This window comes from Dromiciops gliroides, chromosome 5 (genome assembly GCF_019393635.1).
Source record: "Dromiciops gliroides isolate mDroGli1 chromosome 5, mDroGli1.pri, whole genome shotgun sequence".
NCBI lineage: Eukaryota > Metazoa > Chordata > Mammalia > Microbiotheria > Microbiotheriidae > Dromiciops > Dromiciops gliroides.
Genome location: NC_057865.1, coordinates 59,835,319 through 59,857,279, shown reverse-complemented (window position 1 = coordinate 59,857,279; position 21,961 = coordinate 59,835,319). Strand labels below are relative to the sequence as shown.

Sequence of the window (21,961 nt, the reverse complement as noted above, 5' to 3'; positions counted from 1 at the left end):
TTCCTGAGAAGAGCGTTTTCTTCCATTCAGCAAACATCACCCCCTGAAGGCAAACTGCCACTTGAAATTGTCCTGGGATAGTTGCACATGATCTCAAGGGCTGGAATTCTTAATCTTGGATCCATGATCTTGTTGGTTTGTTTTTTTAATTAATATAACTTTATTTCAAAATAATTGGTGTCTTGCTTATTTTACTTGAGCACTTAAAAGTATCTTCAGAGAAAAGGTCCATGAGTGTCACCAGACTGCCAAAGGTCAAGTACTCCTGCTCTACAATAATGAGCCTAGAGTCTGGAAGACCTGGGTTCAAATTCTGCCTCATTGGTATTTATTAGCTGTGTGACACTGGGCAAATTGTTTAATTTCTCTGAGTCTCCTCCTCTGTCAGTGGGGATAACCTGTGTGACTATCATATCGCCTCTTTGGGGCTAAGCTTCGTAGCACTTCATAGCATTAAGTTTCAATTATTTTGTTGTTTTGTTCTTTCCACTGTAGTCACTGGGTATTTTTTCCTGTTGCTTCCTTCACTTTGCTTTAGTCTGTATATATCTTTGAATGCTTTTCTATATTCACCATATGCTCACAATGCAGGAACGTTCCGTTATATCCATATGTCACAGTTTGTTTAGCCATTCCCTAAATCCATGATTTGTTTTGTTTTCAGTTCTCTGCTGCTTCAGAAAACTATCACTATCCATTTAGTATAAATGGGACCTTTCTTTTCTTTTTTTAGTGAGGCAGTTGGGGTTAAGTGACTTGCCCAGGGTCACACAGCTAGTAAGTGTTAAGTGTCTGAGGCTGGATTTGAACTCAGGTACTCCTGAATCCAGGGCCGGTGCTTATCCACTGCGCCACCTAGCTGCCCTGGGACCTTTCTTTTTATTCTTGTATTCCTTGGGTGATTTCTGGGTCAATCTTTTTTTTTTCCCCCCATAGTCCCACATTGCTTCCAAGAATGGTTGGACTAATTCACCAATACACAATAGTGTGTTAGTCTTACTGTCTTTCTACTCTATTCATCTTTTATCATCTTTGCCAATTTGCTGGGTATAATGGGTTAGAGTTATTTTTTATTTCCATTAAATAAATAGTATGTTGTAGTAGATAGAGAGCTGACTTTGGAGCCAGGAAGACCTGGGTTCAGGTTCTGCATATCCTGGCTGTGATGCTAAGCAAGAGATATAATAATATTAATAACAACAACAACAATAATATCTCTACAAATATTATCTCATTTGATCCTCACAACCCTGGGAGGTGAATGCTATTATTATCCCCATCTTACAGATGAGGAAACTGAGACAAACAGGAGGTGAAGTGACTTGCCCAGGGTCACACAGCTACTTGCTATCTGAGGCCAGATTTAAATTCAGGTCTTTCTGACTCCAGACCTGGTGCCACCAAGCTGTCTGGTTTAACCTATTAGTGCTCTCAGTGACTCTAGCACTATAAACTGCAGGAAAGATGCTGATCTGCATTGGTGAAGGGAGTTTCCTTCTCTGGGAGTTTCCCCTACCAATGAAATCAGAGATCCATCCCTATCCCTTGTGCCTATTTCACTTAGTGATTCTAAATCACATTATGATTGCTCTAAGCAATCATTTCTATACTTTTCATAGCTTGTGATTTTTCGGAGAGCTGCTTATACATGTTATTCCCTTAACTACTACTATGTATCCATCGTGGAAAAGCTTTTGATATTTTTTTATTTCCATTAGTCCTCTAGATAACTTGGATATCAGACCTTCAACACATATATTTAATGCATTTTTTCCTCTAATTGATCACTTTCCTTCTCCTAATTACATTCATTTTATTTGTGCAAAAGCTTTTGTTTTGTGCATTCGAAGTAATTTTATCTTTTGTGATTCTTTCTATACCTTCTTTTGTTAGAAATTATCCCCTTAACTGTAATTATGAAAAACACCTAATTTTTTTATGATACAAATTTTACTATTCATGTCCAAGATTCATTTTTAGCTTATTAGATATAAGGTATAAGACTTTGGTCCAAACCTAATTTCTGCCAAACTAGGTTCCAGTTTTCTCAACAAATATGATCAAATAGGATATTCTTCTTCAAGTAATTTATGTTCTCTTGCAAATAAAATATTTGAGTGTTAAAAGCACAGCTGAAGTAAACTATATTTGATTAATGCATTTGTAGCCTATATTTGATTAGTATATTACAATTCCATAGTTTTCCCTACCCAGTTCACCTGGTTGCCAACTCTCTCATGATGAGATTCTGAGATCCATCATGTCTTTATGACTAAGACTCACACATCATGGGCTTTTAGTATTCAATTAAAATTCATCCTGTAAGCCACTGAATACATATGTAGCCTGCTTTAATTCATACTATAATCTATCATATAGAATGGGATGTTGAAGGGGTTTTATATATATATTTGGGGGGGGGGTCAGGGCAAGGAGGGTTAAGTGACTTGCCCAGGGTCACACAGCTAGTTAAGTGTCAAGTGTCTGAGGCTGGATCTGAACTCAGGTCCTCCTGAATCCAAGGCCAGTGCTTTATCCACTGCGCCACCTAGCTGCCCCTCCTGAAGGAGTTATATTATAAAAGTATCATTCTTAGTATTCTAAGTATAACCCTTTTCTTGTAGTTTATAACAGGCTTTTACTCCATTTTCCTCCTTTCCTATTATTTTCTTAACACCTTTAGCTATGTCTAGCAGAGAGATGGAGCCATTCAACCATCAAGAGTTCTTGATGTATGACATTAATGCTTTCTTGTTGCCTTTAGAATTGTCTCCTTAGGCTGAAGACTAAACTAAGAAGAGGGAGCCTGAAAGAACTGATCCTTTGAGAAGTCTTCATTGGTTATTGAGCTAGAGAAAGTTCATGCTGACCATTTTACACAATAACTACATTACGCTCCGTGATTGTTGTTCATTATCCAGATAAAAGCAATGCTTTCCATCTTCCTTAGTGTTTTGATGCTATTTTGTGGCTATTTCTCCAGCTTCCAGGAAAAAAAATGTGAAAGACAAGGTTTTATTACATATGATTTCTAGGCCAATCCAACCAACATCCATGGAATTTGGTATAAGACCACAGACCCAAGGACTGGGAAAAAATGTACCTTAGAACTAAAAGAACTGTGGTAGTAGGAAGGTAAGGAAGCCTAATGGTCCAGTACCTGGGCCTTTTCCTTTGGGAAGTGACTAGTCTTCACTGCCATCTGCTGTGTCGTTATTTATATAATTAAAGGCGAGAAATTTGGGTGACAACTGGGAAGTTGTTGTTTAGCCATTTGGGTGGCCTAATGGGCTAAAATAAAATCTTCAGAATTAACCCCCAGCATAAATGTTACAAAAGGTTTTATCCATGAAGTAGCAAATAAGAACCTTTCTATCCCTACCACAGGCTACAAGTAAGAAGGTTTTAGTACCCTATTATTAGTGGTAAAGAGACGGCATTATATGTGTAAAAGTTTACAGGTCTGGAAGTCAGGAGACCTGAGATCAGTTCCTGGCACTGGCACTCAACAGTCTGAACTTGACAAGGCCCTTAAACTCTGTGCCTCAGTTTCTTCATCTGTAAAATGTGGGGGGTTGGCATGATTTCTGAGGTCTCTTCCAGCACAAAAATTACATGACTCCTCGGTGTTTTCTATTTTGTGTGGCAATGTCTTCTGCTCCTTCTAGTGAGGCAGATTATCCAGAGAGAAGTTTTAGAAAGATTGAAGACATATTAAGAACATGAACAACACACTGTTTCCCACCAGGCAGACCTGTTTGAGTGCTCTATTTAATGTTCAGGTAACAAATTGCAATTTGGATTTGAAAGCAAAAACATTAATTCTCAGCAAGTGGTAAGTGCTAAGTTCGAAAAGAAAATTAGCCAAAAATAAATATGAGCAAATGAGAGTAATGAACTTCACAGTTGCATAATTTTCATTATCAGCTTAGGAGTTAAAATATCACCACTATTCTAGGATGAGTTTGAAAATTGCGATGCACGGATCATTGTTATCAGCCACTCCAGGCTATATCAGGGGAAGAGGAATGGAAGTATATGTTTTGTTTTGGCACATTCCATTTCCTATTGATTTTCTTAAAGATCTCTAGACCTGGGGGGAGCAGATTCTAGAGCCTTTGTTTCTCCTTAACCATTATCCATAATTCCTAAGTAGGTTGTAAGTTCTTGATTTCAAGAAATCTTTAAGAAAGGGGTTGGCTGATTCCCCAACTAATAAATGGCCAATAATATGAACAGGCACATTCTTTAAAGGAAGAGATCAAAGCTATCAAGAGTCATATAAAAAGTACTTTAAATCAGTAGTGTCAAACTCTGTAAGTCCAAATTATGTTGTACTGAATATTTTTTAAAAATACTTCCCAATTATATTTTCCTCTGGTTCAGACAGCATTGAGGAGTTTTTCAGACAAATGAGGTCAAGTTTGATGCCTCTGCTCTAAATCACTAATAATTAGAGAAATGCAAATTAAAACAACTCTGAGGTTCAACCTCACACCCATCAGATAAGCAAAGTTAGCAAAAATGGGAAATGACAAATGCCTTTGGGGAAATAGGCACATTAATGCTCTGTTGGTGGAGCTGTGAACTGGTCTAGCCATTCTGGAAAACATTCAATGGAGAATGATGTCCTAAAAGTTATTAAACTTTGCATGCCCTTTAGCCCAGCAATACCACTACTACATTTGTATCACAAAGATTAAAAAAAAAAAATTGAAATGGGGTGGAGCCAAGATGGCAGAGGAAAGGCCTGAGCTCTCCCCAAGACCCTTCCAAATACCTTCAAATAATGTCGTAAGACAATTCCTGAAGCAGCAGAACACACAAAAAGACAGGATGAAATAATTTTCTATCCAAAGACAACTTAGAAGGTTGGCAGGAAAGGTCTCTTTTACCAGGGTGAGATTGGAGCACAGATCCAGCCCCAGAAAACCAGGAGCAGGCCTTGGGAGCCTCTGAATCAGCAGTGGCAGCAACTGCTTCTGGAACTCAGCCCACAGATGGGAAGGGGGTCAAACAACTGGCCAGAAGGAGATTACAGGGATCTCTTTGCTAGCACTGAGGCAGGACTCTGTTGTTTTGCCCATGCTCAGATCCAGGTTACAGTCTTGGGGCAGTCCCAGGCCAGGGGGGAGCACAAGCACATAAGAGCTTGCAGCTACAGTGGAGTGGGACTCTGGTCATAGTTCCAAGGCAGAAGAGCAGGTCTGTGGTGTTTTGCAGACCAGAGCCCAGGCCAGGAGAGTGGTAAACATACCTCTCCTTAATCATACCACCTTGGGAGAACTAAAAACTTACAAATACCTAGAAGTATCTCTGAAAACAGCTGCACAAACCCCCTGAAGCTTTGGACAGTGCACCCTCCACCCTGGAAGCAGGGCCCCACTTTAACAAAGAGTTAAAAGTCAAGCAATAGGCTAGGAAAATGAGCAAACAGAAAAAAAAAATGCTGACCATAGACAGTTTCTATGTGACAAGGAAGATCAAAATACACCTTCAAAAGAAGATAACAAAATCAAAGCTCCTACAGCCAAAGATTCTGAGAAAAATATGAATTGGTCTCAGGCCATAGAAGGGCTCAAAAGGACTTTGAAAATAAAGTAAGAGAGGTAGAGGAAAATATGGAAAGAGAAATGAGAGTGATGCAAGAAAATCATGAAAAAAAAAATCAACAGTTTGGAAAAGGAGACACCAAAAAAACACTGAAGAAAATAACACCTTAAAAAACAGACTTGGCCAAATGATAAAAGAGGTACAAAAAGCCAATGAGGAAAAGAATGCCTTGAAAAGGCAAATTGGCCAAATGGAAAAAGAAGCACAAAAGTTCACTGAAAAAAAATTCCCTAAAAATTAGGATTGAGCAAATGGAAGCTAATGATTTTATGAGAAATCAAGAAACAATAAAGCAAAACCAAAAGAATGAAAAAATAGAAGGTAATGTGAAATATCTCATTGGAAAAACAAGTGACTTGGAAAGTAGATCCAGGAGAGATCATTTGAAAATTACTGGGCTACCTGAATGAAATCCATGGTCAAAAAAATAGCCTAGACATCATCTTCCAAGAAATTGTCAGGGAAAATTGCCCTGATATTCTTTTTTTTTTTTTTTAGTGAGGCAATTGGGGTTAAGTGACTTGCCCAGGGTCACACAGCTAGTAAGTGTTAAGTGTCTGAGGCTGGATTTGAACTCAGGTCCTCCTGACTCCAGGGCCGGTGCTCTATCCACTGCGCCACCTAGCTGCCCCGCCCTGATATTCTAAAACCAAAAGGTAAAATAGAAATTGAAAGAATCCACTGATCACCTCCTGAAAGAGATGCTAAAATGAAAACTCCCAGGAATATTATAGCCAGAGCTCCCAGGTCAAGGAGAAAAGACTGCAAGCAGCCAGAAAGAAACAATTCAAGTATTGTGGAGCTACAGTCAGGATAACAAGATTTAGCCGCTTCTACACTAAAAGATCAGAGGGCTTGGAATATGATATTCTGGCGGGCAAAGGAACTGGGATTACAACCAAGAATCATCTACCTGGAAAAACTGATTATAATCCTTCAGGGGAAAAATATGAATTCAATGAAAAAGAGGACTTTAAGACATTCTTGATGCAAAGACTTTAGCTGAATAGAAAATCTGACTTTCAAATACAAGACTCTAGAGAAGCATAAAAAGGTAAACAAGAAAAAGAAACCATAAGGGATATTAAAAGGTTAAACTGTTTACATTCCTACAAGGGAAGATGATACTTATAACTCATAAGAACCTTCTCATTATTAGGGCAGGTGGATGGAGTATATCTAGACAGAGGGCACAGGTGTGAATTGAATATGAAAAGATGATATCTTTAAAAAAATTAAATTAAGGGGTGAGAGAGGAATGCACTGGGAGAAGGGGAAAGGAAGAGGTGGAATGGGTAAAATATTTCACATAAAAAGCAAGAAAAAGCCTGTGGAGGGGGCAGCTAGGTGGCGCAGTGGATAAAGCACTGGCCCTGGATTCAGGAGGACCTGAGTTCAAATTCGGCCTCAGACACTTAACACTTACTAGCTGTGTGACCCTGGACAAGTCACTTAACCCCCCCATTGCCTCACCCAAAATAAATAAATGAATGAATGAATGAGTAAATAAATAAATGAAAAAATGAAAAAAAAAGGCTTGTAGAGGGGGAGATGGTAGAGGTGCTAGGGAATGAGTAAACCTTACTGTCATCAGAATTGGCTCAAAGAGAAAATAATATTCACACTCAATTGAGTATAGTAATCTATCTTACCCTGCAGGTAGGAGAGGAAGGGGATAAGAGGTGGGGAGGAGGTGATAGAAGGGAGGGCAGATTGGGGAAGGGGGCAGTTGGAATCAAAACACCTTTGAGGAGGGAAAGGGTGAAAGAAGATAGAAAATAGAGTAAATGACATGGGGACCGAGTAGGATGGAGGGAAATTCAGTTAGCAACAGTAACTGAGAAATGAAGAGCAGGATGCTCTCAGAAAAACCTGGAAAGAATTACATGAGCTGATCCAAAGTGAGATATACTGTATACAAAGTAATAGCAATATTATAAGATGATCAGTTGATCCACGACAACTCTGAAGGACTTTTTTTTTTTCTTTCAACAAACATTTTCCATTTACATGTAACGGTAGTTTTCAACATTCATTTTCATAAGATTTAGAGTTCTAAATTTTTCTCCCTCTCTCCCTCCCTTTCCTCCCCCCTCCACAAGATCGAAATCAGGTTATATATGTACAATCCACAAGTGTTCTTATTATCAGTTCTTTCTATAGGGGTGCATAGTAAGCTTCCTCATTAGTTCCTTGGGATTGTCTTGGATCCTTGCACTGCTGAGAGTAGTTATATCATTCACAATTACTCATTGAACAATACTGCTGTCACTACGCACAATGTCCTCTCAGCTCTGCTCACTTCACTATACATCAATGTTCATTATTAGTCTTTCAAGGTTTTTTGGGGATCATCCTGTTTGTCATTTCCTGTAGCACAAGTCCATTCCACTACAATCATATAACACAGCTTTTTCCATCATTCCTCAATTGATGGACATTCCCTTGATTCTCAATTCTTAGCCTCCACCAAGAGTTGCTATAAATATTTTTGTACAATTTTTCCGCCTTTTCTCTTTTTCATAATTACTATTGTTAACTGTTTCCCTTCCATCCTATTCCCTTCCCCATGATATTTATTCTATTATCCATCTTCTTTCATCCTGTCACTCTTCAAAAGGGATTTGCTTCTGTCTGTCCCCTCCCCCACTCTGCCCTTCCTTCTTTTGCCCCTCTCTCTTTATCCCTTTCCCCTCCTATTTTCCTGCAGGGTTATAGAGATTACTCCACCCAATTGAGTGTGTACATTATTCCCTCCTTGAGCCAATTCTAATGAGATTGAGGTCTTTGAGCCAATTTTGATGAGTGTTAGGCTCATTTACTGCCCAGATTAAATAGATTACTCCACCCAGTTGGGTGTGTCTATTAGTCCCTCCTTGAGGCAGCTCTGATGAGTTTAAGATCTTTGAGCCTTTTCTGAAGAGTGTAAAATTCATTTACTGCCCTGCTCCTCTGAAGGACTTTTAAAAAATGTGATCCATCTCCAGAGAAAGAACTGATGGTGTCTGAATACAGATTGAAGCATATTTTTGAAGTTTCTTTTTCTTAAGTTTTTTTGTGTCTGTTTTCTTTTACAACCTGACTAATGTGTAACTGTTTTGCATGACTACACATGTATAACTTATATTGAATTACTTGGGTTCTTGGTGGGGGTGGGGGAAGGAAGAGAATTTGGAACACAAAGTTTTTTAGATGGATGTTAAAATTGTTTTTACGTGTAATTGGGGGGAAATAAAATTCTAAATAAATGAAAAAAATTGAAAAAGAACACATGTACAGAAATATTTATAGCACCTTTGTTGCAATGTCAAAGAATTATAAACTAAAGACATCCCTTTAAGTGGGGGGATGGCTGAACGAGTTATGGTAGATGTATGTGATCGAATACTGTTGTGCTGTAAAGAAATGATGAAGGGGGTGGTTTCAGAAACCTTGTGTGAGCAGATGCCACATCTCTCCATAATTTTCACAAGAATAGCATTAGATATTTATCAAGTATTTTCCTAAAAATCTAAGTAAACTGTATCTACCACATTCCACTGCTCTACCAGTTTAGTATCCTTGTCAAAAATGGACATCTTATTAGTGTGACATGACCTATTCTTGATGAAGCCAAGCTAGCACTTGGCGCTGCTCACTTTCTTCTAGAGTTGTACTCTTTTTTTTTTTTTTTTTTGCTAGGCAATTGGGGTTAAGTGACTTGCCCAGGGTCACACAGCTAGTAAGTGTTAAGTGTCTGAGGCCGAATTTGAACTCAGGTCCTCCTGAATCCAGGGCCAGTGCTCTATCCACTGCGCCACCTAGCTGCCCCCTGCTCGCTTTCTTCTAGAACTTTGCCAAGGATTGAAGTCATGCTCCCTGATCTGTAGTTTGCAGATTCTATTCTATTATCTTTTGGGGAAATTGGAACATGCTCTGGAGAAGGCAGAATGTTCCACTGCATGTACTTCTTCAGGGCCAGAGTTCTTTGAATTCATCAAGGGCAGCTTAATGCTCTCATCTCCTTGCTTATAGTCACTAGCCATTTTTGTTCATTCCTTTCCAGGCCAGAGGTCATCCTCCTTAACAGAGAAAACAGACAATTATTGAACAGTTCTGCCTTCTCTCACTTGTCAGCTATATTTCATTCACCCCAAAGTGATCCTTCTCTTTCCCTAATATAGTTTTAAGAAACTTTCTGTTGTCTTAGCTCACCTCATTCTGAGCTTTAATTCCTTACACCATTCTTCTTGTATTCAACCACACTTTTATGTTCTTCTTCCATCTCCCATCTCCATGCCTTTGCACTGGCTATCCCCATACCTAGAATGCCCTCCTCCTTCCCTCTTCTACCTCATAAAATCCCTCACTTCTTTCAAAATTCGTATCAAACACCAATTTCCACATGAAGCCATCTCTTAGCAAGTATTTTTACATCTACTGTGTATCTACTAATATGTTAGACCATGGTAGGGATTGTAGGAGATAGTTTAAAAAAAAAAGTATTCTTTTGCATCAAGGAAACTTAGAAGCCATCTCCAGCTTTCTGAGACTGTGTTAGGAAAACAATTGGGACACTAGATGGGGTAGGAGCTAAAGGAGTAGCCCCAACCATTGCCTGCTGTAAGTTAAACAAATGAGTATTTTTAAGCAAAAAAAAAAGATTTTAGATATTTAGGAAGACTGCATAGCATAGTTTCTTTTCCCACATTCCTCCATTGAATCTATCTTTTACTACCTTTGCCAATTTAATGAGTATGAGCTGATGATAAAATTGTGTTGATATGAATTGTTAGGGATTTGAGCACCATTTTTAGATGGTGGCTCATAATTTGTGAACTGTATGTCCCTATCTTTTAACCACTTATCTATTGAGTAATGGCTCTTGATAAAATAGATTTATATCTCTTCCCTATAAATTTTGAATGTTAGACTTTTATCAGAAATCTTCCTTGCAAAGATTTCCCCCATCCATATCTTTCCTTTTTATTCTAGCTGCATTTATCTTTATTTGTGCAAAAGCTTTTTTACTTTTTAAATAATGGTAGTAAACTATCTTGTTTCTCATAATCTGTCTTGACCATTTATAATTCATACTCTTTCCAACAATGTGAGATGTATTATTCTTACTGCTTTTGTAATGTAATAATTTTACTTTCATAAGACATAAGACCTTAGCTAGAAAATTATCATGGAACTTCAGGGTGCTACATAAAAATATCTGTACACGTTTATGTCTTTTTTCACTGTCTTATTGATGATTTTAGGATTTTTATGTCATTTTTGCTTCCTAATAACTTCCCCCTTCACTACAATCCTCCCTTGTAACAAAGCACAGTTACATAAAACGAGCCTACCCATTGTCCATGTCTGACAAAATGTATCTCATTCCATCACAATAGTCTACAACCTTTCTACCCAGAGTAAGTAGATATACTTCCTCATTCAGTCCCTTGGGATCAATTAATTGATCCAAATTCTTTGCATCCCCTGTGCCAAGTACAGCGAAATTATATAGCATGTGATAGTATCATATAATATACATGGTGCTGGATAAACATTGAGTAAATGTATGGACACAGCAAGCTTTAGAGAGTCAACATATCACTGATAAGACAGGAAGAGAAGTCTAAAACTAGAGTTGACATGGTTCTAGATGTGGTGGAAAGATGGATCAGTGGAACAGAGCAGAGATAAAATACACAGTAGTAAATGATTGTAGTAACCTTGTGTTTGAGAAATGTAAAGATTTAAGCTTTGGGGATAAGAATTCACTATTTGGTTTAAAAAAAGAATTGTTGGGAAAACTGGAAAGCAGTCTGGCAGAAATCAGGTATAGACCAATACCTTATACCATTTACCAAGATATGGTCAAAATGGATACATGACCTAGACATAAAGGGAGATAGCATAAATAAATTAGAAGAACATGAACCATATTACCTATAAGAACAATGGATAGGAGAATTTATGAATAAACAAGAGATAGAGAGCATTGTGTGATGTAAAGTGGATAATTTTGATTGTTAAATCAAAGAGGCTTTCTACAAATAAAACGAATGTAATCAAGATTAGAAGGAAAGCAAAAAATGGGGGAAAATATTTTATAGACAATTTCTCAAGTAAATGTCAATATGACAAATATGACAATATCAAATATATTTGTCAATAATTGACAAATAATGTCACTATAATCTTAAATAAATGTATTTGTCAAATATGTAGAGAACTCTATCAAATTTATAAGAATATGACTCGGGGCACCTAGGTGGTACAGTGGATAAAACACCAGCCCTGGATTCAGGAGGACCTGAGTTCAAATTCGGCCTCAGACATTTGACACTAGCCGTGTGACCCTGGGCAAGTCACTTAACCCTCATTGCCCTGCAAAACAAATTAAATTAAATTAAAAAAAAAAGAATATGACTCATTTCCTCAGTTGATAAATAGTCAAAGGATATAAAAGGGTAGTTTTTGGAAGAAGTCAGAGCTATATATAGTCAAATGAAAAAATGCTCTAAATCCTTATTTATTAGAGAAAAGCAAATTAAAACAACTTTGAGATATCACATACCTATCATATTTGTTCAAATGATAGAAGAAGAAAATGACAAATGTTGGAGGAGATGTGGAACTGAACTGTTGTTGGAACTATGAACTAATCCAACCATTTTGGAGAACAATCTGGAATTATGCCCAAAGAGTTATAAAATTGTGTATACTCTTTGGCGCAGTATTAACACTATTAGGTCTGTTTCACAAGGTGATCAGGGGAGAAGGAAAATAACCTACATTTTCTAATATTTATAGCAGCTTCCTTTGTGGTGGCAAAGAACTGGACAGTGAGGGGATGCCCATCAATTGGGGAATAGCTAAACAAGTTGTAGTATATGATTGTGTGTGTGTGTGTATATATATGTACGTGGTTGTGTGTACAGACAGATGTCAAATGGTGACCTTTGCTAGTTCAGGGGTACAAAGGGAGGGAGACATCTTGGAGCTTGAAATGTAACACAAAATAATTTTAAAAAGAAACTAGGCATAGTGATAGATATGTCCTGGGGGGGGGGGAATAAAGCATTGAATTTTCAGTTATTTAGCCACTTAATCTGGGGACTGCCCAATCTGTCTAGAGGCATCATTATTTCTCTGATAATACCATACCTGTCTCTGAACCAAAATGAAAGACTTGACCATCATTGTCTATGTACATGGCCTCTACTGAGATAAGGGTTAATTTGAAGACAGAGAAATTCTACAGAAATATGAATTGGTCATCATTATAAAATAACTGATATTTCTATGAGACTTTAATATTTTATAAATTTCTCTCCCTTGCATCTCATAATAATCACATATGGTAGGTTATACAAGTGTTATCACCATTTTACAGAAAGGAAACTGAGGTTCAGAGATATTAAGTGGAAGATACTGTGCTAAGGGCTAAGGATAGAAAAAGAGGCACAAGACAGTTCCAGCAAGTAGCTGATTGTCAGAGGGAATGGCTATTTTAGTGGCGATGCTGAGATTCATAGGTAAATCTTTGAAGTGCGAGAGCTAAGAAAGCTGTACAAGAAGACAAGTGCTAGCTTTTGCCTTCCCAAGAAATAAAAATATAGAGAGCACTTAGATGAAAAGAGGAGCCTCTGATGTGTTCTGTCTCTTATGGTGGCTCTGAAGAATATTTCAGATTACTACAGCTGTGTAGTGCTGAGCACTGGCCAAACCATCCCTCAACCTACTCCAAACACTCTCATCACTAGAAGTCCTCAAATCAATTCTGTGGCTCTGTGAGAAGCCTTGTTGGTGATACCATTCCCAGAAGCCTTATTATACTCAAGTGTTTATGTATGAACACCAAACAACTCTCTGAGATGCCAGGTTTTTTGTTGTTGTTTTTTTAAAAAAATCATTGGGACTAGTTCACTGAAAGTACTTTGCAGCTCCTTATATAAAAGAAAAAAGGAATTAATATAGAAGTCTGAATCATGACTTTTAGGTGAAAACGAGATGCAAATAAATAATGGTTGATGAGGTATGGGGGCAAAAGATATTTTGGCTTAGGCAAATGGACATCAAACTAAGAGTTTGTATGCATCTTTAGTGAGAGTCTAGGTGTTGAGGCTAGAAGACACTCAGTCAGGATTTTGGAAGATTAAATCTAAGCCTAGATGGACCAGATTTGCAATTAGCCAAGGACCTATTGGCAGATTTATTCAAGTCCGCAAACATTTTGTTTTGTTGGTTTTTATCCCGTCTTTATTTTGTATTTTTTTTTTAATTCTCTCCATTTCTCTCCCCACCCCACCATACATTGAGAAGGGAAAAAAAAAAAAACCAGACTGTTACAAATATGTATAGTTGTGCAAAATAAATTCCCATATTAGCCATGTCCCCCCCAAAAAAGAGAAAAAAGAAAGAAAAGATTCTTTGTTCTGCCCTCTGAGTCAGTCTGGAGGTGAAGAACATGTTTCATCTTGAGTCCTCTGCTTGGTCATTATCAACAAACATTTTTACACATTTGCTATAAGCTGGGAACCATGGTAAGCACTGCGGTTAGAGACAAAAACTGAAAAAAGTGTCTTGAGAGTTTGCATTCTCTAGGAGGGATACAGTATGTCAATGGATACATAAGATAATTTGAGGAATCAATCAGAGAGAATTCATTAAATATTCACTACGGATAGGAATAGATACATATGTATATTATAGAAATAAAAAATAAGTCCCTGTTCTCAAGGACTGTAGTCCTCCAGAAGTTTCCATTCTAATGCAGACAGTGTAGAAAGAATGTGGTGGAAAATGTCCTCCACGTGTCGGATCTGAATGCAGATTGAATCATACAGTTTCTGCTGGCTTTTTGTTGTTGTTGTTTTTCTTTTCTGAGGTTTTTCCCTTTTGTTCTGATTCTTCTTTCACAAGACTAATGTGGAAAAATGTTTAATGTGATTGTACACATATAACCTATATGACATTGCTTTCTGTCTTGGGGAGGGGGGAGGGAAGGAAAAAAATTTGGAACTCAAAATGTTATAAAAAAACAAATGTTGAAATGTTGAAAACTATCTTTACATGTAACTGGAAGAAAAATAAACTACCATTAAGATTGGAAAAAAGAAAGAGAGAGGAGGGTGTGGAAGGAAGGAAGGATAAATGAATGAATACCTACAGGATATATACAGAGTAGATGGAGGAGAACCTGGGAGAGGAAAGAGAAAGTGCTAACAGCGTAACTCGGGAAGACTTCATGGTAGAGGTAGTCCCTGAGCTGAGCCTTAGAGGAAACTAGACAAGATTTCATTTGGGCCATCAAGGCTTCCTCTATGAACTTATTGCCATCTCCCTGGTAAAGAGCAGACCAAAATGACTGAGGATGCACACTCACATACTCCGTATCTATCACTAGTTCAGTTTGTGAGACGTAACTGTTGATTGCTTGGAAACTGCAGCAAATCCCAGACCATCCTTGTGCGTCATGCCCTCAGAGGACATTCTTCCTGCAAGGCATCAGGCAAAAACGGCTACAATGGAGCCCTTGGAAAAGGGTCTCAGCAGAAGCCCACAGTCTGGAGGAGGCCCTTCCTGATCACCCAGAATTCCAGTGCCTTCCCTCTCTGGACAATCTTTCATCCCGCCTGTCCAGATCTTGTTTTCACAGAGTTTCTTCTTGCTGGCTCCCCCCTTAGACTGTGAGCTCCTGTATGGTGGAGACTATCTTGCCCCTTTCTTTGTAACCCCAGCACTTAGCACAGGGCCTGACTCAGGAAGAGCAATTCAGTAAACGGGAGCTCATTAGCAAACACATCATTTGCAGATGCTCTTTGTTCTGAATCGTGGAAATGACTTTTCAGCCATATCCATCTTACACCTGCTGCAATGTACATTGCTGACAGCTCTCTCTCTGATTTCTTTATTTCCATGCTGAAAACTATGTCTTGGGGCCTTACTAGTACATAGCAAAATTGTCAAGAGTCTAAACTTAAGCACAACTTTGTATGTGATTATTCTCCAGCAGAATGTCTCCTTGGCACAAAGCATCATGCATGCTGCAGCCAAAGCTAACCTAAATCTTTTTTCCCCTCTGATCCCGTCCTCTCTGAAGACAGAGGAAAGTGATCTTTGTCTGCTCTGAAACATGTGCCCGCACTTGTAGCTTTCTCCACCTTGGACAAAAATACGCCTCTTTCCAAATTTCATTTCCCTGCTCCTTCTAGAACTGAGACAAAGCAAACAGGGGGAAAAGTGTAATTTGAATAAAAATGTCACTTCAGAAAGTAGCTAATTATGTTACTGTTCTACTGGACATTTTAGTTTAAAAGTTTAGCTTAGGGGCAGCTAGGTGGCACACTGGATAGAGCACCGGCCTTGGAGTCAGGAAGACCTGAGTTCAAATCCGACCTCAGACACTTTAACACTTACTAGCTGTGTGACCCTGGGGCAAGTCACTTAACCCCAATTGCTTCACTAAAAAAAAAAAAAAAGGTTTAGCTTAAATCTTGGGGGCTATAGGGGGTGGGGGATCCAGACCTGGGTTACCCCTGGGAATGTGGTGTAACGTGCTCCTGGTGAGGACTTTTTTTCTCCCACCATGGCATACCGGTCTTGGAGAGGTATTCTGAGCACAGCAGGTTAAGTGACCTGCCCAGACCCACCCAGCCAATGGCAGAGGCATAGCCTGGACCCAGTTCTTCTAACAGCAGACAGAGGTCCTTGTCCATCCATCAGGCCCTTGTGCTTTCTTTCCAACTTACTGTGCAGGCTGCCGTGTCGGTCTGATGTTTTAGGATTTCTTTGGAGATGTCCAGGATGTCTCATCCTTCTCTATTTCCCACTTCCTCTCTATTATTATTCTGAATGGCCTGCATCCCAACTACTTAGGCAGCCTAGGACTCAATTTTTTTTTCTTTTTCCTCTATGCTTTTTGATGGGAGGAAACATGCTTTTGGACTGATTTAGGGTTTGCTTTTTGGAGGTAGAAGGAAGAGAAAAGGAGTAAATATGGAGCATCTTTGGTTTGTATATTTTTTAAATGATGTTTCACTTTTAGAAAGTGACTTGTTTATAAAAATGTAAACTGGTGCATTGAAAGAATGCAATATCAAGGGGAAATACCTGAATTCCAATCCTGTCTTTGTCACTCACTAGCTGAGTGGCTTTGGATAGGTCATTTTGCCACAGTGAGCCTCTTTCCTCACACATGAACAGGACAGGTGGAACTCTCTAAAGTTGTCAAAATCTACAGTTCTATAAAAACCTTTGAAATCTCATTGACTTATGGACAAACACAGATGCAGTCTGATGCATCCTGGGTCTGAATTTTAAACTCCAGTTCCAACACTCAACCATTTCAACTGAGACATTTTACTTTTGTGTTTTTAAACAGGTGACAATGAAAGCCAAGCAGCTGAAGGATTCGGTGACGTGTGCCCCAGGTGTGTGTTATTATCATATCATATTCGCTGACAACTAAATAATACATCCCTTTCTCATTAAGGTCTTAATAGGAAGGGGTGTTCAGGGACAGGGATTCCATGCCCAACTTTGGGCATAGCTTCCATCAGGAAAACACATTTTAAAAAAGAAATGTTACAGTACCTGTAAAATTCATGGAAAGAAGTATCTCTTTCTCCATAGTAAACAACAGGGCATAAGAGAATTGGTAAGGTCTTGGGGGATGCTTGGGAGAGTTAATGCCTCTGGGTCTGTGACTTCTGTCTCAGGTGATCCTCTGAAAGGTCAAACACAAGACCCACAGCGCTCTGGAGTGGGGCCCAGTTTAAAATGAAATTGGAAAATGGCAAAAAATTTTAAAAATACAACAGGAGGGGGTGGCTAGGTGGCGCAGTGGATAAAGCACCGGCCCTGGATTCAGGAGTTCCTGAGTTCAAATCCGGCCTCAGACACTTGACACTTACTGGCTGTGTGACCTTGGGCAAGTCACTTAACCCCCATTGCCCCGCAAAACAAAACAAAAAAATACAACAGGACATGGGGCAGCTAGGTGGCACGATGAATGGAGCACTGGCCCTGGATTCAGGAGGACCTGAGTTCAAATCCAGTCTCAGACACTTGACACTTACTAGCTGCGTGACCCTGGGCAAGTCACTTAACCCCAATTCTCCCCCCCCACACACACACACACACAAAATACAACAGAACATAGATAATGTCAGGGGCAGCTAGGTGGCGCAATGGATAAATCACCAGCCCTGGATTCAGGAGGACTTGAGTTCAAATCCAGCCTCAGACACTTGACACTTACTAGCTGCGTGACCCTGGGCAAGTCACTTAACCCTCATTGCCCTGCAAAAAAAACAAAAAACAAAACAGATTGAATATAGATCATGTCAATGTATGGTTTTCTATAAGGCCCAGAGGGATCCTTATGTACACTTTAGAGACCCCCTGGTCTGCAGCAGGACTTCGTTATGCTGGCCAGAGGGCCTCCCTGTCAGAGGCAAGGCTCCTGGGGAAAGGTGAGGAAGGGCGGCTCTGCTGGTGCCAGCTTCACCCTCTGGAAAATGATCTACGCCTAACTACCTCATCCGCCCAATAAATAAAAGGACCTTGGCCAGCAGGATTAAGCAGTCTGGGGACCCACGGTGCACCCACAGAAAACGCCCTTCAGGGCTTACAGAACGGGCAAACTGGTGCTGACGGTCTTATTGGAGGAAAGCCGTGTTCTCTGCTACTCACATGCAGGTGCATGCACATACATGCACACGCACATACACACATCCTTCAATGAGAGAATGCTAAGAGCTTGGCTTGATAGAGACCTGAATTCCCCCAAGATATTTCCTCCCCAGACTCCCCAGCACGTCTCTGGCATCTCTGTGCTTGGGGTAAGGAGACAGGAACTGAAGGCAGAGGGCCGAGGGTCCCTCAAGTCTCCTTCCAGTCTCAGGTGTGCGCACACACATCAAATCTCCGGCCCTCGATGGCCAAGCTGTGTTTTCAACAATGCACCTCCACAGAGGTGGCCTCTCCTCTCTCCTGGCACAGCAGGAAGTGGTTTGGTTTCCTCTGCCACATTGAGGGTGGGTGGCCCCATTCAGTGTCATGTGAAGCAGGCTCACCTCCAAGCCATGACCCCAAAGGATTGAGGGATTGTTATGTTAATGAGGTGGAGCAGTTTGTGCAGGAAGTTCCCCGCTTCCTCCCAGTAGTGTGGTCACCCCTAAGTGAGAGGAGAAGGCCATATTGAGAGACCTCAAGTGTGTCCCAGGGATGACATCCGATTTCTAACAGGCCAGCCTTAAAGGAACAGAGCAGGGGGGTAAGGAGAGCCAGCTCCTGCAGTATGAACTCATCTGCAGAAGGAGATGAGGCTTAGAATCCTAAAAGGCCTCTGGTCACACGGAAAAGGATGATTGATTATATGTATAGTAAATACATGCAGCTTAGACATGCATGTGGATGAATTAATGATAGAGCAAGTGAGTGACTGAGTAGCCTTAAAAAGTTTAAAGTCATTTTAAATTAAAATGTTTTGGTTTTCTGAGTGTGGCTGCTGAGCTGTCGCTGAGAACCACTCTTTTTTTTTTTTTTTGCGGGGCAATGGGGGTTAAGTGACTTGCCCAGGGTCACACAGCTAGTAAGTGTCAAGTGTCTGAGGCTGGATTTGAACTCAGGTACTCCTGAATCCAGGGCTGGCACTTTATGAGAACCACTCTTAACATCCCTGTCCATGCACAGGCATCCTTTGGGTAACCTTTACTCCTGTAAACTCCCACCCATTCTGCTTACAGACATGAGCCTCCAGGTATTCTTTGCCTGGGCAGCAGAACTATTGTTCAGTGTCCAGTGAAAACTATTTCCTGACCCTTGAACCTGGCCACAAGCCAAACTAAGGCCTTATCATTTATTGGAGGTCGGATCTATAGTCATTATAATGGGTTCCCTGAGCCAGGGTGGACACCAGGGCTCCTGATGACATGCTTTTAGTCACCATTTGTCCCCCAGAAGAGCATTCTTATCCTTCGCATCCAAAGGGAAAGTGATGGTTGTCCACTCTGGAGGCCTCTGAGATACCCTGTTCTTTTCCTCCATTATAGAGAGGAGCCCAGAGCATGAGAAAAAGGGCCAAGAGTACCCCATCCTTTGGGGGGACAGGGATCTCTGGATGCAGGATGACTACAAGATAGCTTCACCAGAATGTCTCACCTCCCCAACTCGTGTGCTAAACTGAACCTATCTTGCTTTAAAAAAAAAACCCTCAAACCCTTGCTCACCCTTCTGGTTCCCCTAATTCTGTTAAAAATGTGTGTACCTTTGATTTTTTTTTCCTTCCCCCACGCTGCCAAATCAATTGTCAAGACCTGTTTGCTTCTGCCTCTAGATTCTCTTTTGTATCCAGGCCCTCCGCCCATTCCCACTACGACCATCTTAGTAATACGCCCTCATTTCCACACACATGCACTGTCAGTGGATTCCCTAATTGGTTTCTCACATCTATTCTCCCTCCTCCAATCTGTCTCTCATACTACATCCAGGTCAGAACTGCATCTGTACAGGTCCAAGCACATATCGCTCTTCTGCTCAAAAGTCCCCAGAGGCTCCCTGTTACCGAATAAGAAAGTTCAGATTCCTTAATCTCATATATTTAAGAACCTCTACAATCTGGTGTCACCTAATTTTTCCAGTTTTCTCTCATTCTACTTCCCTCTACACAGACCATATTTCAGCTGGACTGGACTATTCACCATTCACACACACACACACACACACACACACACACACACATCCCACACTCTCCCACCTCAGTGTCTTTGCCCATATTACTTCCTGTGCCTCCAACTCCCTTCTCTCGCCCCCGCCCCATCTCCCATTTCCACCCAGTGAAATCCTAGCCAAACTCTGAGGCCCTAATCCAATGGCATCTCCATGAAGCTTCCTTAAATCCTTCCCAGGCCTCACCCCGTCCCCCCAACCACCCCTTTGCCTCCCAGAGGACTTGGTTCACACCTTTTTCCAACATTGATCCTATATTAATTGTATTATCACCATTTGGGGTGTGTACTGCAGCCCTGTACTGCACAGAGAGCTCTACTGAGGCAGGCCCCAAATCTTTTTTCTTTCAATTTTGTATCCCACCCTCAGTGTTCTGTATGTAGTCAGTGCTTGATTCATGTTTCTTTAAGGAAAAGCTGGAAATCAAAGAATGCTTTAGATACAAGTTGCCTACATCTACCTACATCTGTGGACATTTTTTTTGTTTTGGTTTGGTTTGGTTTGGTTTGGTTTTGTAGGGCAATGAGGGTTAAGTGACTTGCCCAGGGTCACACAGCTAGTTAAGTGTCAAGTGTCTGAGGCTGGATTTGAACTCAGGTCCTCCTGAATCCAAGGCCAGTGCTTTATCCACTGCGCCACCTAGCTGCCCTACCTGTGGACATTTCTACACTGGAAGTTCCTTAGACCAATGATTAATGAAATCATAGATAGGGTAGCGGGGTAGGACTGAAAGCCCAGAATTTTCTTGCTTCTTCCAGACTTAGAAAAGTCTTTGCAGCCCCAGCCATCCCTCTCCCTGACCCCCCACCCCCCACTGCTCCATAACTATTCTTGATACACAACTCTGATGTCCCAAATCTAGAATTATTTCCAAAGAGCATGAATGGCCAAGTCTGAAAAGGGAAAGAGACATTGAGGTTCTCACAAAAGCACAACAGATCACCTTTGAATTTGAAAGTAATTTCATGGGGCGACTAGGTGGCGCAGTGGATAAAGCACTGGCCCTGGAGTCAGGAGGACCTGAGTTCAAATCTGGCCTCAGACACTTAACACTTACTAGCTGTGTGACCCTGGGCAAGTCACTTAACCCCAATTGCCTCACTAAAAAAAAAGAAAAAGAAAACATAATAAAAAAGGAAAAAAAAAACAGCCCTTTGTCATTATGTGAGGACTATGGTTAGTCTAAGCTCCCTCAAACAGCAGGTCAAGGAGGCAGGGTAGTGGACATGAAATAACTCTGGGTAGAGTAACTGCCCTTGCCACTTGGAAAGTGAAGCAGCATGCTTTTTCCTGATTATCTGAAATTTTAATTAAATAAATCCTTTAATATGACTAAAATAACTTTGTCAAAATGACCTCAGATTTCTATTTACTGACACTGCAAACTCTAGCAGGAAGGGTGATTTTTTTACAAACTTAATTAACAAGGGGCAGCTAGGTGGGCAGTGGATAGAGCACCAGCCCTGGAGTCAGGGGTACCTGAGTTCAAATCTGGCCTCAGACACTTAACATTTACTAGCTGTGTGACCCTGGGCAAGTCACTTAACTCTAATTGCCTCACTAAAAAACAAACAAACAAACAACTTAATTAACAACAATGGCTGCAAGTTATTTAGCATTTATTATGTGCCAGGCA

At 40.3% G+C, this 21,961-nt stretch overlaps 1 protein-coding gene across 1 annotated transcript in view; it reads left to right on the top strand.

The window, feature by feature from the left end:
- The window catches only part of DNAJC1 (DnaJ heat shock protein family (Hsp40) member C1), a 264,938-nt gene that overhangs the window by 236,522 nt on the left and 6,455 nt on the right, over positions 1 to 21,961 (top strand). The window contains exon 10 of the mRNA XM_043968912.1: positions 16,976 to 17,024. Coding sequence (XP_043824847.1) covers positions 16,976 to 17,024 — 49 coding nt within the window. The remainder of the gene's footprint in view (positions 1 to 16,975; positions 17,025 to 21,961) is intronic.